General features: G+C 39.3%; 1 protein-coding gene across 1 annotated transcript in view; it reads left to right on the top strand.

Moving 5' to 3' along the window:
• Window positions 1-1,635: 1,635 nt before the first annotated feature.
• Window positions 1,636-15,286, top strand: part of LOC104545361 (ran-binding protein 17-like) — a gene marked incomplete at its 3' end in the record, with an annotated part of 52,705 nt that continues 39,054 nt past the window's right edge. The window contains exons 1-3 of the mRNA XM_010190484.1: window positions 1,636-1,749; window positions 2,451-2,524; window positions 10,418-10,498. Coding sequence (XP_010188786.1) covers window positions 1,636-1,749; window positions 2,451-2,524; window positions 10,418-10,498 — 269 coding nt within the window. The remainder of the gene's footprint in view (window positions 1,750-2,450; window positions 2,525-10,417; window positions 10,499-15,286) is intronic.

Below are 15,286 nucleotides of genomic sequence, written 5' to 3'. Positions count from 1 at the left end.
AGTTAATGATCGGGCTCCTTACTTGGAGTGTCGGGAGGGAGCTGAAAACACGAGCTTTGGTTTGTTCCCCGCTGGAAGAAGGACGGGGAGGTCTGGGATGGAGGAGAGACCCAGTGGGTGTGTGGCTGCGTGGGCCCCGCGGTGCGAACCAGGCCGCAGATGGGATCACTTCCGCGTGCGGTTCCACATCCTTCCCTCGCCCCTTCCAGCGGTATTTTTCTCTGCCTTTCGAATAGGCAGGACGACCTTTGTTGTTGAAGCGTTTTATTATTCTACATCCAAAATGCTTTGGCATTAATTTTTTATAGTGCTTAAAAGTCTGAGGGCGTTTCATTGTTGTGGCTGGGGGTTGTTTGCTTTTCTATTTTTACATGCTAAGAGTGTGTGTTGGTTTTGAAAATTACTTTGAAGAAGGTGTTTAAAATATCACATTTATTTTAGATCACAATTTGTCACATTAGGGAATGGGTTGTAATTTTCATTACAAACGCTGTATTCATGCTGACTGGAAATGACCCTGTCACATGTGAAAACAAATCAGACTGTTGCTGTTAATGAGCTTTTCAATTTACTATTCAGTGGATCAGATAAGTGGATTTAAGAGGTAATGATCCTGCTTAGCACTCAAGCTTGGCTGTCAGATCCTCGTAGTTGTGGGAAATCCCCAGGGACAAAAGTGTTGACACAGTTCTTGATGGGATAATGGGAATCAAAGCTAATGGATGATAAAAGGAGTAGTACGAGTCACAAGGATAATTGTGGATTAAAGCACTGCTCTTTGTCAACACTGACTGCCGTTTGAGTGTTTTGTTTGTTAAACTCTGATGTGAGGAGAGCCTGGTTTGACAGCCGAGCACAGTGCTGCTACACACGCTCACGCTCCCTTTCTCCCGCCGGTTTTCCGGGGCAGAAAGGAAAGCTCTTCGCATCCGTGTGTGTTTGCTCATGTCTTTACATTTCTCGCTGTCTCTTTTTCTCTTTTCCTCATATCAAATACAGAAATTCTTAAACTTTGCTAGAATTAGAGCTGCTATAGCATTCCAGCAATGCAGTATTCAGAGATGATTTTTTTTTAATTAGAAGCTATTCTTTTTATATTTGAGTATATTATTGTTGCTGTGTTTAATTACTTCGCATTTACAGTGTGAAGATGTTTTGCAACGTTTGAAGGATTGTATTGTATATTACAACTTTTTTCATATTTAGATTGTTCCTTCACTACTGATTTTGTCACAACAAATTACATTAATACAATTACAAAAGGATGAGTTACCTTACAAGTTAAGTTATACTTGATCTTGGCGTGATATCTGGTTAGAGCCGCAAGTTTGTTTCTTCACGCCTTTATTACACTCGGATTTTAAAACTAAAGTCTTTACAAGATGAAAATACAATTTCCATAGTAATAATAATAATAATTAGAATTATTTAGTTTCATAATATGTTGTTGCTGCTGTTGTTATCTTCCTCAGAGGTGCAATACCGCCGGTGTGGTTGTTAAGCAGCGTCATGGGATTACATCACTAGCAGAGAGGAAGTTGGTACGAGCGAGTTTAGGTACAGTGCCACAAGTACTGAGGCAGCTGAAGTGGTGGTGTGGCAGATGCACCGTCAGCAAGCAGAACTGGCAGCTAGATGGCACCAGGCTTTCACCAGTGGGCAAGCGGGCTGCCTGCTGCTCCCAGACCGCAGCGAGACTTCGCTCGATCACGTCGTGTGGAAGAATTATATATAACCCGTGGTATTTGGGTTAGCGTCACTAAAGGTTAAAACTACTGAAATGAAATGTAGTGACCGGTGCAACTGTTTAGCCCAGTTGTAAGCAAATAGCAGAGTTACGTCAGCTCAGGGTTGGCAGAGGATTGTCTTGTTAATCGACAAGGGACAGCTTGGCTGGTAACATATGCCATGGATCCCAAATACAAGTTCTGTGAAGGCCAAAGCCTTTGTTCTCCTCTTAAGAGCACAAAAATGAATGTCTGTAGAGTGCCTAATCTACCAGATTTTACGACTGGCAGAGCAGGAACTTACAAGTGCAAGCTAAAGAACAGTGTTGAATCACATCCCACTGAGGACAGAGACAAACAGAAGAATATTTTCTTCATCCTTTTGCTATTTTTTATAATAAAATGAGGGCAGGGGGTGTTAATAGAAGCTGTATTGTTCTGTGAACCACAAAATGAGTTTATTGTGGAGAATTTGCATCTCCTTTGTGGCAAAAAAAAATGTAGGTAAGGGCAGGGAAAAGCCTGTCAGTCCCAAATTCACAGAACACCATGGGAGAGTGTATAAGCCATCTCTTAGGAATGCTTCGGGTAGGTTGGATGGACAGGGATTTGCGCCTGTACTTTTCTCACGCAAAAGCAAAATAGGGAAGGTTTTAAAATAACTGAAAATGTTGGTACTTGCCAGTCTGTATAATACGTTACTGTTGAAATGTTTATTTTCAGGTGTATGCCCGGATGTCGGAAGTCTTAGGAATAACAGATGACAGCCATGTTCTGGAGACATTCACGACAAAAATGTGAGTTTGTGCTTGGGTTCTGTTCTGTATGTATTTTGTTTTGTCTTTAATGTTTACATAAAATACGAATTTTGTTTTGTCGTTGAGTTTGCTCTTTGCTAGAAAGATGTCTTCTGTACATTTTAAATATTTGAAGTAAGGGATAACCATGTTCAGAAGCACCCTTATCTCATGCTTTAGGAGGTAAACACTTGCAGCCGGGTACGTCGTGCACAGTGCCTGCATCTCCTCTGGACATGGCTTAGGGGAGAACAGAAGTGAGATTTCATAGACTCTTGTTCAGTGCCAGCCTGGCATAAGCGGTCCCCACCCTTCCCCACTTCTCATTCCTGCAGCCTTAGATGTCAGTGGAATTGCCCATAAAGCTTCATGATAATTTACGGTTGGGAACTGACCAAGTTAAACTATTCTTTCCTTGTTTTGGGGAGGCTCTTTTGAATTGCTTTTTGGCAAGATCTGACAAAATTTGCTCACTTGTAAACAGATTCACAGAGGAGGATTTTAAGGCCTCATACTGAAGGAGTCAGGGGGCATCATTATGAGCTGTCTTCTTATCTCTGGCTTTTGGTAGAGTACGATGGCCTATTATTCTGGCAGATGAGCATTGCAATACTTTCTCTTATGGAGAAGCTACCTTCTTCTCATGCCTCCGCTCCAGTTTCTTTCCTTGGGTGCCAGCAATAGTACCAGGATTTTGTCTTTTATTATCTGTGTCCTTCATGAGATTCAGTAGTTTCTCCTGACTCAAAAGGGGTTTAATCTGAAATCAGTTTTACTCCTGAAGCAAAACAAAAAGGTCCCTCTGAAAAACTGTGAATATCCACTAAAAAAATCTGAGAGTCCCCCAGGAGTCAGTGGAGTGTGTGCCTGGAGAAACAAGTACCTTACATCTTTAAGGTACTTTAAGGTACTTCCAATGTCCTGTCCTTTACTTCATGTCCTCTAAATCTGACTTTATGAGACCTTTAAATACTTTCAGTAGACTTTGACCTACTAGAGTAACATCTCTGTGGGTGTTGCCAGGTTATCCGTGGCCTGTCTGGACAGTATTAAACATGATTTGTCTTTTGCTACCATGACTGCCAACCTTGAGAAATAGTTGCAATTAGGACAAGGTCATTTTCTAGTATGACTTAACTTTTCTGTAGAAAACAAGGCATAAATGCTTTGCTTCCTTGAAACCAGAAGCTGAGTGTTATGTCGTGCCTTAGGATAGCTCTGGTACCCGCCGAACCTTGGTGATTATCTGGAGTATGCTTTGAAGACAGGTAGATAGATGGTGATGAATGGAAAAATAGTGATGGATCATTATTGTGCAGGTTGTGGAAGCATTCCATGTCATGGCGCTAGACAACTAGGCTTCATTTTGTTGTTTCAGACTACAGTGAAATTTTAGTGACTGAGGAAAGAGAGGAGAGAGGACCATTTGGAGACCAGATGCATTGGTTTGCTTCTCTTTTTCTACTTGTTGCCATTGAAAGGAAATCTCTGTTACCTTTGCCAGTTGAGGAAATAACACATCATTTAGCAGGTTGTGCGATAAGTACTGTGTGATTGGATAGGGCTGTATTTGCACGAGTACTGTAAATTAAGAAAAAAACACAGGGTTTTTAGGTTACACGCTCTATATTTTTATTTTCTCTTTCCTTATGGCTTACTGTATTTTCCTAAAGTTTCCTAAAATTGTTCTTTGATTAAAGATCAATTTTGTTTCACAAAATGGATGTTACAGCCGGGAATGGACAATTCGGTCAGTAGCTCCAAGAGTTAGCTGTGAAACTGCTGTATAAACACGTTCATGTTTGTGTCCGTTGAAATGAATTAGCTTCTTCCCAGTCATAGCGTGCCAGCTGGAAAATCTGGGCGTGAAACCGTAACATACTGACACCTAATCCAGAAAGCAGGGTCTGATGGGGCTCTGTTCCTGAGAATAGTCTTAGCACATTTGTAACAGCAGCGGGTGACAGCGGTGGGCAGGATACATGACTGCGACCATTCGCCTTTTCCTTGTGTGGACCTAGTCAGTATTTTTAACCGCAGTGTTATTTTAGAAAGCCACTACTCTACTGTTCTGTTTTACCCTACAGCTCCATTTTTTTTCTTTAAGTAGGTGAAATTTGTCGTATGTTATTCCTTAACGTTAGGTTGAAAGGAAACACTAGGGAGTTTTTAGTGTGCACTTTCTTGTTAAAGTGGTGGTATTCTCGTACAGTAACTGCACGACAATGTTTGAGACTATATTGGTTTGTTAATGCTTAGCATTATGTGAGGCAGAGGAGCTTGAAAGAATATTGTTGCCTGGCTAATGGCAAGCAGTGTTTCAAATGAGAAAGTGTTGGAGAAGGTACCTTATTGTAACCTGCCATTAGCACTGTGGTATGATCAAAAGACAATGTCAGGTTATTTCCTTCCATTTTGCTGTTAAAGAATCCAATGAAGGATGCATGCAGGAAGTATTTTATACTTAGTGTGAGAAGTAAACATAGCAATTAAATTTATGGTAGTCAAGTTGCAGTCTATCAGGACGTAGTACTTTTTTTTTTTGGTATGCTGTTAAGGACTTAACCTCTTTTTGCGACAGCTTACTGGTTGACGTGTGGAGGTTCTCGTTTCCTGCAGTCAGATGTGGGCGTAGCAGCGTTTAGATGGATGAATGGAATTTTGCTTTGATTTATTGACACTTTTAACATGTCTTCTGTTGAGCTGTCTTTCCCCAGACCTCTCTGCTTTCAGTAGTTCACTTTCATGTATATAGCTTTAATCTGTTCTTTTGAATTCATCAGTAACAGCTTTGCAGTGGATGGTTGATGATCGAACTCGGTGAGATCTTTCATTAACAGAAAACAATTTGAAATACTTGTGTTATAGCTTCAGGTAGCTGCAGTAGACACTGTTCAGTCTGTGCATTAAAGGCAGTATGAAATAGGTATTCCTCAATGTACAGAAATATTTTGAGATTTGTCAATGTAATAGGTGTCCCTTAGACCTTCTGACTGTAGTTTTAAGTACTACTGTCACATCAGATCCTAGACCTTTTATCACCTTTCCATTGGAAGTTCATGAATGTGCCTCTTACTGAATTCCTGTTAAACCATTTCTGAAGGAACAGAGTTTTACATACTCAGAATGTCCATTAATGGCTGTATTTTCATCACAGTCTTACCAGAAATTTTATAGGATGGTTCTTTTAGCACTGTCTTTGCTTGCTTTGACAATCATCTTATAGGATCTATGTGTGGAAGGGGAAAGGCCTACTGAAAAAATACCTAATCTCAAGCTAAATTTTTCTAATATGCACAGCATTTTAAGTCTTCTCAGCTGTATTCAGCATCATAGCAACACTAGAGGAGGTTCATGGAGAAAGAAACTGGGAGGAGTTAGTGAGGGTGGAGACAGGCAAGAGGGAGCAAGGGAATTTTGAAGGAGCTAGTAGGGTTGCAGTGGATGCGCTTCAAGCACATGCCTTAAGTAGCTTTGAAAGATTTCTTTAAAATGTGTGATTTTTTTAATCTTTGATTTTTATAATGCAAGTATATTTGTAATATCCTTAACTTGAGACCAATACTGTTCCTAAACTTACATGGTTCAGGCTTTCCAATTCGTGTCATCCTTACATAAGTTTAAAATGTTTTCACTCTGCTTTAATTAATAACAACAACAGCAACAAACACACATAAAAAATGAAGCAAACAACAAAAGAACCCCCACCACACCCAGACTTGCTGATTGGCAGTCATCGTCTCTTCTGTCTGGTAGCAGCTTACCTTACCTTTTGTGACTGCTGCTTTGTCGTTCTGCCAGACATCCGGTGCGCGTGGGGCAGTGCAGTGTTACTGGGGTTCCTTAGCTGGGTTGTGGTAACGAACCTGCCCGTTACATTTCAGAGAAGGGGTTCAAGGCCTCCTGGAAAGAGAAGGGATGAGTTCTTTGGGCACTTGCAAATGACGTGTGAGCAATACTTGAGCACCTTGGCATGCAGTGATAGATGGAGAAGGTACCCACCATCCATGGGACCAAATGGATCTTCTTTGTACAGTATATACTCACTTCATCACTGCCTTTTTTGTGCTGATAGTGTTTTGCTTTTGCTTTTCTACCTTGCATCCCCGATCCCTTCTCCTCCTCTAAAATTTTGTTTTCTCAATTGCACTGCATGTTTTTCAGTCCTCTCTTTTAAGCCGGGTGTTCCACTCGTGTGCTCCGGCAGTATCATTTCCCATCACTACTGCTGTAAGACCTGCTGCATCTTGCATGAAGGGTTGTCCTTTGCTGACACCACACAGAGCAGTGTGATAGAGTCCATGTGGCTGAGGAGATCTTTCTCCAAACCATAAACTGAGGACAGGACATGAAATTAAGGACATTTGAATGGGTTTTTTTTTATTTTTGGGAGGGGGGAAGTCATGAGATGTATTTAATTGGCTGGAAGTGGATATCTTTGCCTTGATTCTTTCCCTGTTTGAGTGTCATAATGACTTGGAGCATGCAGAGAATTTTGATCCTTCTGTGGATGGTAGGGGTAACGCTTTTCCCAGAGAAGTCTGAATTGGAGGATGCAATCATTATTTATCTTCCCCTTCTAGGTGTTAGGTTAAAAATACACAGCCTCTTAAAATAATATTTTTAAGCCACTGTACTAAGGGAAGATGTTTGGTGTGCTGATGGCAATGCATTAGGAAGCAGTTGTGGTGACAGACAAAGTCTCGTAGCAAGTTGGGGGGTTTGGAGGTTGGAGAGCTGGGAACCTTCTTTGGTGCAGTTTTTAGAAGCTAAGGTTTTATTCTTGTCTTCTTACTAGCGGCAAACTACAGAAATATTTGGAAGTGTGCTGGATTCTTAATGCTGTTTCATTTAATTTTTTTAAATTCCCACAGCTTTTCGGCATGGATCAGAGTTACTGTTGCTCTTTTGGTTCTGTGTGTGTGTGTGTGTGTGTATATATAGTTCAGTATTTTGATATTGTTACCAGAATTGGAAATGTTCTGCCACTTTTTATATCCACGTTTTTTTGTACTTGCCTTTAAAAAGTGCTCAGTGCTCATCTACCACAGAAGTTTTGGTGAATTTGGCATTGACATAGTTTTTGATGAGGCTCTTAATTTCCGTGACTCATCTGAAACTTCATGATTGGTTCCTTTGATTCTCGATTCATTTAGTTTGTATTTTAAATCAATAAGCCACTTGAGAGAGAATGAGGCAGGGACACTAGCACTTGGATTTAAGTGCTGTCTTGCCATGATTTCTCCAAGACCTGTAAATTTTTCTCCTCTTTCATTCCTTGGCTTTTCTTCCTTCCTTAGTGGAAAACTGCTTTTTGTATTATGAGATCTCTCTCTAGATCTTCACAGATTTTCTGATACTTATAATGTTCTGTAGGTGTTTCTTAAAATACTACATTTTATGTGTCTTTCATCTTGCCTGATATTGATAAGGCAGAAACAGAAATGGGAATTGCTACGATTATAATTGAAATTTTTCAGCCTCTCTTCACTCACGAGTGCTTTCTAGCTTTTATATTATTGCTTCATCTTTCAGCATCGAAATACGACCATGAACTGAAAAGATAAACATATACAGAAGTATCCTGAACGTTGGCTGAAGAGCCTTCCCTGCACAGTTTTAATTTTCTCTTCAAGCTGTCACTGTGACTTCTGTTTTTTCATGAAATGTCTTGTACCTGGCTACTGAAGGACAAAGATTTTGCTCTTTTGCAAAATAACCGTTTTATGATTTTGATATTGATGTCAAATCTGGGTAGTCCAAATTCATTTTTATTGCTTTGTATGGTATATACTTGTTAAGGATTTAGTGCAGCTATAAACATCTCCAGAACTCCCCATAGTAGGGATAAACTGAATTATGGACTTACTAGAATGGGCTATTTCTTCAAAGCAATGTGAACCTCCGTAGCTCTTCATAGAGATTTTATCAAGTAAATCAATGTTTTGTTTGTAAATCTAAGTTGAGGAATACTGCTGTGGTAATTGCATTGTTATTTACCTTTTCCTGAGCAAATAAGACTAAACAGATTCTTTAAACTGCATTCTTGGGTTCGTAACTTCCTGAAAAAGATATGTAGTTTATGTGGTGTAGTTCATTCCTTAGCCTGGGAGTGAATATGTAAAAGCAATGATCAGTGCTGATTTTAAGGCATTTAACATGTCTTCTGCAGGTTCTGTTTTCCCCAAATTGAAATCCTACTTCATCACAGTAGAAATAGCTGGTACTGATTAACCTCCTACATCGTGGTCTTTCATCGGTAGATCTGACAGCTCAAAGTCGGAATCATTATGCATATTCTACAGACAAGGAAACTGAGGCATACAAATCTGAAATGACTGACTCTTGATCATTAGGCAGTTTGAGATGCACCCGAGCAATTTGTTACTGTGACCAGGAATAGGCGCCAGGGCTCCTGAGCCAGGAAGTCGTGCTGCCTTTTCATCCGAATGGGCTGTTTCACAAGGCTGCGCTGGCCTGTTTTTATTTCTCCAGATGAATTCAATATCAGAAACTCTGCTATGAGTCTCTTACACAACATTTTCTCCCTGTTTGGAAGAAGGGGGCATTCAAATTTCTTACAGGTTTTTGAGCAATTCAGGGTGATAGTGTCCCAGAAGAGCAGGGCACAGTACCTGCCTTCAAAAAAGGGAACTAGGAGAAAGCAACTTATTGTAGGCCAGTCAACCAAACTTGGATTCTCAAAGGAGCATTAGAAAAAGTTACTAGTAGTCAGTGATAAATGCAACAGGGCTACGTGGGGAGGGCGGTAATTTCTTCTTACTCACTGGCTGGAATTTTCAACCGAAACAGAAAGGATCAGACATTTGGACTTCAGTAAAATTGTTGACGCTGGCCTACTTGACATTCCCCTAAGACAGTTAGGAAATGACAGGCTACAAAATCAGTGACTCTCAACTTATTGTTGTAATCGCTCTGCATTTGGGAAAAAAAAAAGTTCCCTTACTTTACTGGCTTTCCTCTGAAGGCCAGTGCCACCTCTTCACCTCCTGATGAATCCAGGAGGTGAACACGAGAGATTCCATCCCAGGCCACGCCAGTGTCTTTGCACTGTCCTGCACGCAGTCCAGAAGCAGCTGTAGAAGGTCCCCACTCTGTGCTCCATGTCTCTCACTTAACCCGTGGAAGGCAGCAGAGCAAGCACTGGCTGCGTGCTTTCACTGAACAACTGACTATGAGAGTTTGCTGTCAAAAATGGTAAGTTGTTTTGTGTGATGTTCCCCAAGGATTGGTAATAGGTCTAGTGTGATCCTGTATCATAATTTCTGCGTTGGTTTATTAATCAGAGTATGCTTCCTAAATGCCTATGTCTGACAGGGGTTGCAGTTAGGGAAATGTGGTATCCCCTGTCTGTCTTGACCTTAGTTAAGTGCTTGGTGTAGGAAGTGTAAAATAGGGATTTAGTACAAGAACGGCAAGGTCGAGTTTCACTGGGACTTTGGTGTAGCAGTAACTCTGCTCTTAGTTATTCTGTGCCCTGTTTCTCCTATGGAAATTTTCCTGGGTAATTTATAATGATTGGACAGATAAATACTACAGAAGTTATGTGCCCAGATATTGTGTTGAAAAGTAAGATAGATATAAGTAGAGGTGAGCCTCAGACAGTTCACTTCATTATGACAGATGATACATTTTAAAAATTTATTTGTTACAGTATTATAAAACTGTTTGAATCCCTTGTTCAGATAAAAGCCATGACATATTTTAATAGCATTTTCTGGTTCGTATATGAAGAAACCTAAGACACATCACAGGAATAAATTTATACTATAATGTGCTGCTACTCTGAGCTTTCGCACTGCCCTTCGCAAAAAGAAGAGAATGTGTTGTAAAATCTCACTCTCTCGTTTTGTTTTGTTTTGTTTATTCCAGTGTTACCAATCTTAAATACCGGGGACGATGTGAGCCCGTGATTTCAAGAACTCTTCAGTTTCTAAATGACCTTTCTGTCGGATATCCTTTTTATTGTATATGGCATAACATATTATTTGAAAAAAATAAGTTAAAAATCAATTTGAGACTTCTGCTGTTCGGTGTGTCACATTTTTTAACCAATGAGGATATTAATATTTATTCATTTTGGTTTATCTTTTTCTATGCATCGTTTTTAAAAGATGTGCTTATTTCCACCTACTTCTTACTAACAGAAGAGAAATCATGTAACTGCTTGCTTATGGTCATCTGTCCTCTTCCCGATCATCGTCTCCTCACTGGTGAGTTCAGCAATATTGAGAAAAAGGACTGATTCTGTTAGCAGTGGAGAACAGGGTTGGCTCTACTTTGAGGATGGGTCAACTAAGATATCAAGCATTAGTTATATTTGAAACAGGCCTCTTCACATGTTTTATCCTTGCCTGATTCTCAGTTCCTCACTGTGTCAGTGTCATCATTACTGCTGATAAAACAGCCATGACTTTGCATATGGATTTTTTGTCTGAGTCCAAGTATTGTTTTAAAATTCTCACCCACATTGTGGACGCTAACTTGCTATCTGATGCAAACCTTTTGTATCTCGTTCTAATATTCACATACTCATCATAAGCTGGAGAAGAATGTTTGCTCTTTGAATTTTCAGTCAATTGAGCAAGATGATGTTAAAAAAAGTAGCAGCTGTTTTTGATGTGACACAATATTTAAAGGTATACGACAGATAATAAACCACTAGAGCTCATGAAAACATTCAATATTGAAATCCTTTGCTTATCTTAAAATAAAAACAACTTTTCAGTAATTTTCTAGAGGAGAATGTCAGACAAGCAGAAGGGAAGGCTCCTGGAATATGACAATTGGTATCGTTTTATTTCTCCATAGAACTTTAATCGTACAAGAAGAATTTTAATATATTTCCTTGGGTTGAAGGATGAGTGTGGGTTTTCACATTCCATAAGTGAATTTTGTTTAATGAAGATCATACAATGTGTATTTCTTTATGCTCGCTTGAAATGCTGTTATGCCATTAACTTGATATTTAAAATACTCATGTGTTTATGTTCTCATGGCATCACAGAAGTAGGACTGGAAAGGACTCAAAAGTGAAACATTACTAAGGAATTTGACAAAAACAGAAGGGGAGACATATATTTCATTAATAAGATTTATGAAGGACTACTGAGCTCTCTTCTCTTTGCTACAATACACTTATTGCTTCAGTAGGGTTCAAAATGCTCTCAGAATAACCAAGAGATTTAACGTGGTGCAGCTAACTTGAAGTGCTTGCCTGTTTGTTTATAACGTGTGTATACTTGCTGAAACAATCAACCTCGTACTAATCCTAAAGCCAGCGAGCATTGAGCACTTTATATGGTCTTGTGGGGGCTTTCAAAGGCGTGCATTCACATGGGAGCTCTCAAAAATGAGGGGCAGTGTAAACTATTGGTACCAATAATATTTTTCAAGATGAAATGTCTGCACAGTTTGTTTTTGAATGACTCGAATTATATTTGCAGTAAATGAGTCTCTGGTCATGAAATAGATATAATAATATTGGGACCTAGAAAGGATGAAAAAGTAGGCGTTTAATGGCCTGAGTTCTCCTGAAGAGAACTGTGGTGAAATTGTGGGGTTGTTTTTTTTTTACAGACACTTCCCAACCGTTGCAGCAGCACTGTCAGACCCCTGTGTGTAGTCGGGATGTAGAGCACTACCTTCCTGAATGGACATCTTAAACATCAGTGTGAAATGTTTAAAGACGAGTCAACAGAGAGATTAACTCAAAACAAAAATACAACCATTTTATTCGGTTACTTTTTGACAGAACTGCTTGAAACACAAATTCTGAAAACAGTAGCTTTTCTGCTGAGACGGGTGGGGTTGTACAAAGACAGCTTCAGTGCTGGTTCGCTTCACCGTGATGTTGTATTAGTTAGGTTTAAAATTGTGTTCCCTGGCAAACCATAAAAGATTTCAGAAGTATTAGACACCCACTTTTGTGCTGGAATTTAATATGCAACTTTTTATTGGAAAATAATCGTCCTTGTCTGGCAAAATCCACCATGCAATATTTCTGTTAGTAGGTATAATGCAATAAAGACAGGGAGGGCTATTTATCACTGCAAATTTTGAGGATTTCAGGATTCTTTTTATTATTTTAATATATTTCTTTGGTATTAAATCAGAAAAATGATAAATTACACCTGTCGAGGCTGTTTTTCCTTTTTCCCAGAAAATGATGTACAACCCAATTTCACTGGTCATTTTGGCTTTTAAAGATATGTATTTTTTTCCTATAAAAAACTCCACCAATAGTTTTTTTTAATAATAATACTGAAGTACTTTTTATTTCAAACATATGAAGTAGTTTATAACTACTTCCTGGCATTGCAAACTTTGGCCTTTTCACATTATATTAGGGGTTTTTTTTAAAGACATTAAGTATATATTGCTTTGAAAGAAATAGGGTATTTTGAAGATGCTGGATCCAGTGGATCAATTTTCAGTACTTGATACAGATTAAATTGTGGCCAGCTTGAAAGGTTAAAATAATAATTAATTTAATTTCAGTACTTTCCCGTACGTCAGTCAGCTTCTCCACAGTCACAGAAATCGGTATTTTTCTCTTTTTACGTGTATAATAGTCTTTTTCTAAAGGATAATCTAGAATTAAGGGCAAACCATAATTCCAGCAACTGTACTCCGTAACAGGAAAAGAAGAAGAAAAAAACATAGGTCGGTATTAACACAAAGGTAACAAATGGTCGGAGCTGCTGTAATGGTTTACATTACTTTCACAATTATTGCAGGTTTGCATATTTCGAAATATATTAGCCCAATTTGATTTCAAAGCTCAGTTATTTGAATTATAAATCATTATGTCCCTCCTAGCTGATCAGTCGTGAAATATCTTTGAATTCATTTACATAATGGAACATGTTAGTCATTCCTTTATGTCTTTGAAGCCGTACTGCTCCCTCATGCATGTTTAGTTCTTCCTGATAATTAACTTTTCCCCTGTATTTTTTTTGTAGCAAAATAACTACAGTTTCATTGTTGTTTTGTACAATAACTTGGGGTAAAATATTTACAGTCTCTCAAAAATTCTTTATCCGTGTCTTTGTTAGCCTTGTATTACGAAAGGCTCTCCCCTGTAACAGGGCAGGGGAAAATCCCAACTATGTAGCTCTGCAGTATAGAAACAGATAATGTCAAATGTTACAGATTGAAAAAGGAACATCATCTTAAATCTAGGTTAGGAGATTTTCCAATAGCAGCTATAAACCCTGTTTTTACACTTCTAACTGTTTAGAAAGAATTTAATCCATGAAAAGGGAAATTGTTTATTCCCGTAAAAGTAATTGACCTCTTCAATCAATTATGTTCAGGAATGGTTGTGTGAAGCAAGCACTTAAAGTAAAAAAAAATAGAAAGAAAATATTAAGTGTTATGGGGAGTGGTTTGTAAAACCTTCTGTGTGTGCACTACTGCACAGACTAAAGTTCAGCAGTCATACTGATTATTCCATAAAGAACTTCATCAATGCCAGGGATCAACAGTGTTCAGTAAACAAATGAGTCCTGTTTTTATAATATTCCTTGTAGCAGCCCATAAGTCATTTAATTCATTTGATGCCTTCAATGCTTATGAATGTTTCTGGGGTTTGAGTTTTTCTATGGCATCCCTGAGAAAGTGTATTAGTGTACTTGGACATCACAAAGCCTCTTATATCCCCATTTTACAGATGCAGAACCGAGGCAGTGGAATTTAACTGACTTGCTGAAAGTCATACAGCAATTTTGTGTCAAACAAATGAGAAGCAGAAGTCAGAAAACCCAGGCCGTTGCTTTGGCCATTCTCTCGCTCCTTGTTTGCGAGCATCCCTCGTGGCAGCAGTTACCACTGTACAAAAGCTCACCGAGGTGTCAGCATGGCTCTTACTGGAATACACAGTGTTGTCTCTTTTCCCCAACCCCAAATGTCTGAATCATTCTGAGACAGGGAATTAGTGTGTGCTCATGCTGTTAAAAATGTTCATCATTCACACAGCTAGGAAAGGATTCAAGGAAACAAGTCTTAACCATATGAACTTTAAGCTCCTCTATAACATAGTTTCTACAAACTCAACTTTTGGTTTAATACTATTTCTTGTGCTTTTTAAGAGAAACCGTAAGAAGAATATTACAGTGCACGAGGTGTAACTACCCAGTAAGTCATGCTAGAAAAGGTGATCTGTAGAACACATGCAGTCCAGGAAATACGTGGTTTCTGTGTCATTTAGCGTGCATCTCCCTGGAACCCTTTGTGTACAAGGAGGTGCAAACGGCCTCGAGCTTACCCTGCTGGACTGTGACCAGGAGCTTCAGCCCAGAAGTCACTCAGCTCTGCTAGAACAATGCGTGGACCAGAGCAGCAGACCTTCCTGAGGGGCCTGCGCTGACAGCAGGGCATGGTTGCTGGACCTGCCCTCTCAGCTGTCACTGGCTTGAATTTCGCCAGTTGGTGGAGTGGGAGATTTCAGTTCATGTTGAGCAGCAGGCAATTAGATTTGCTTTATGAAGTTGAAGAAACTGGGATACCTGTGGAAGTATCCATAGGTACATCCACAATTCCCGGTTGTACCACCTTGGTACACGTTACGGACTTCGCACTGGCTCTGAGACTTTGAGTGTATTAACAGATTTCCATACAGTTCTTATACATGTGAACATACTTAAGTGTTTAACATGGCTTGGTGTGTATAAGATGTATTTTTAACTGTTGTAAGTTAAACACATTAAATGGGATTTTTGATGGGTCTGGAAGATCACC

The sequence above is a fragment of the Mesitornis unicolor genome, unplaced genomic scaffold (genome assembly GCF_000695765.1).
Source record: "Mesitornis unicolor isolate BGI_N332 unplaced genomic scaffold, ASM69576v1 scaffold16078, whole genome shotgun sequence".
NCBI classification, from domain to species: Eukaryota; Metazoa; Chordata; class Aves; order Mesitornithiformes; family Mesitornithidae; genus Mesitornis; species Mesitornis unicolor.
The sequence above is the reverse complement of the archived record's forward strand: the minus strand, read 5'-3'. Positions and strand labels throughout refer to the sequence as shown.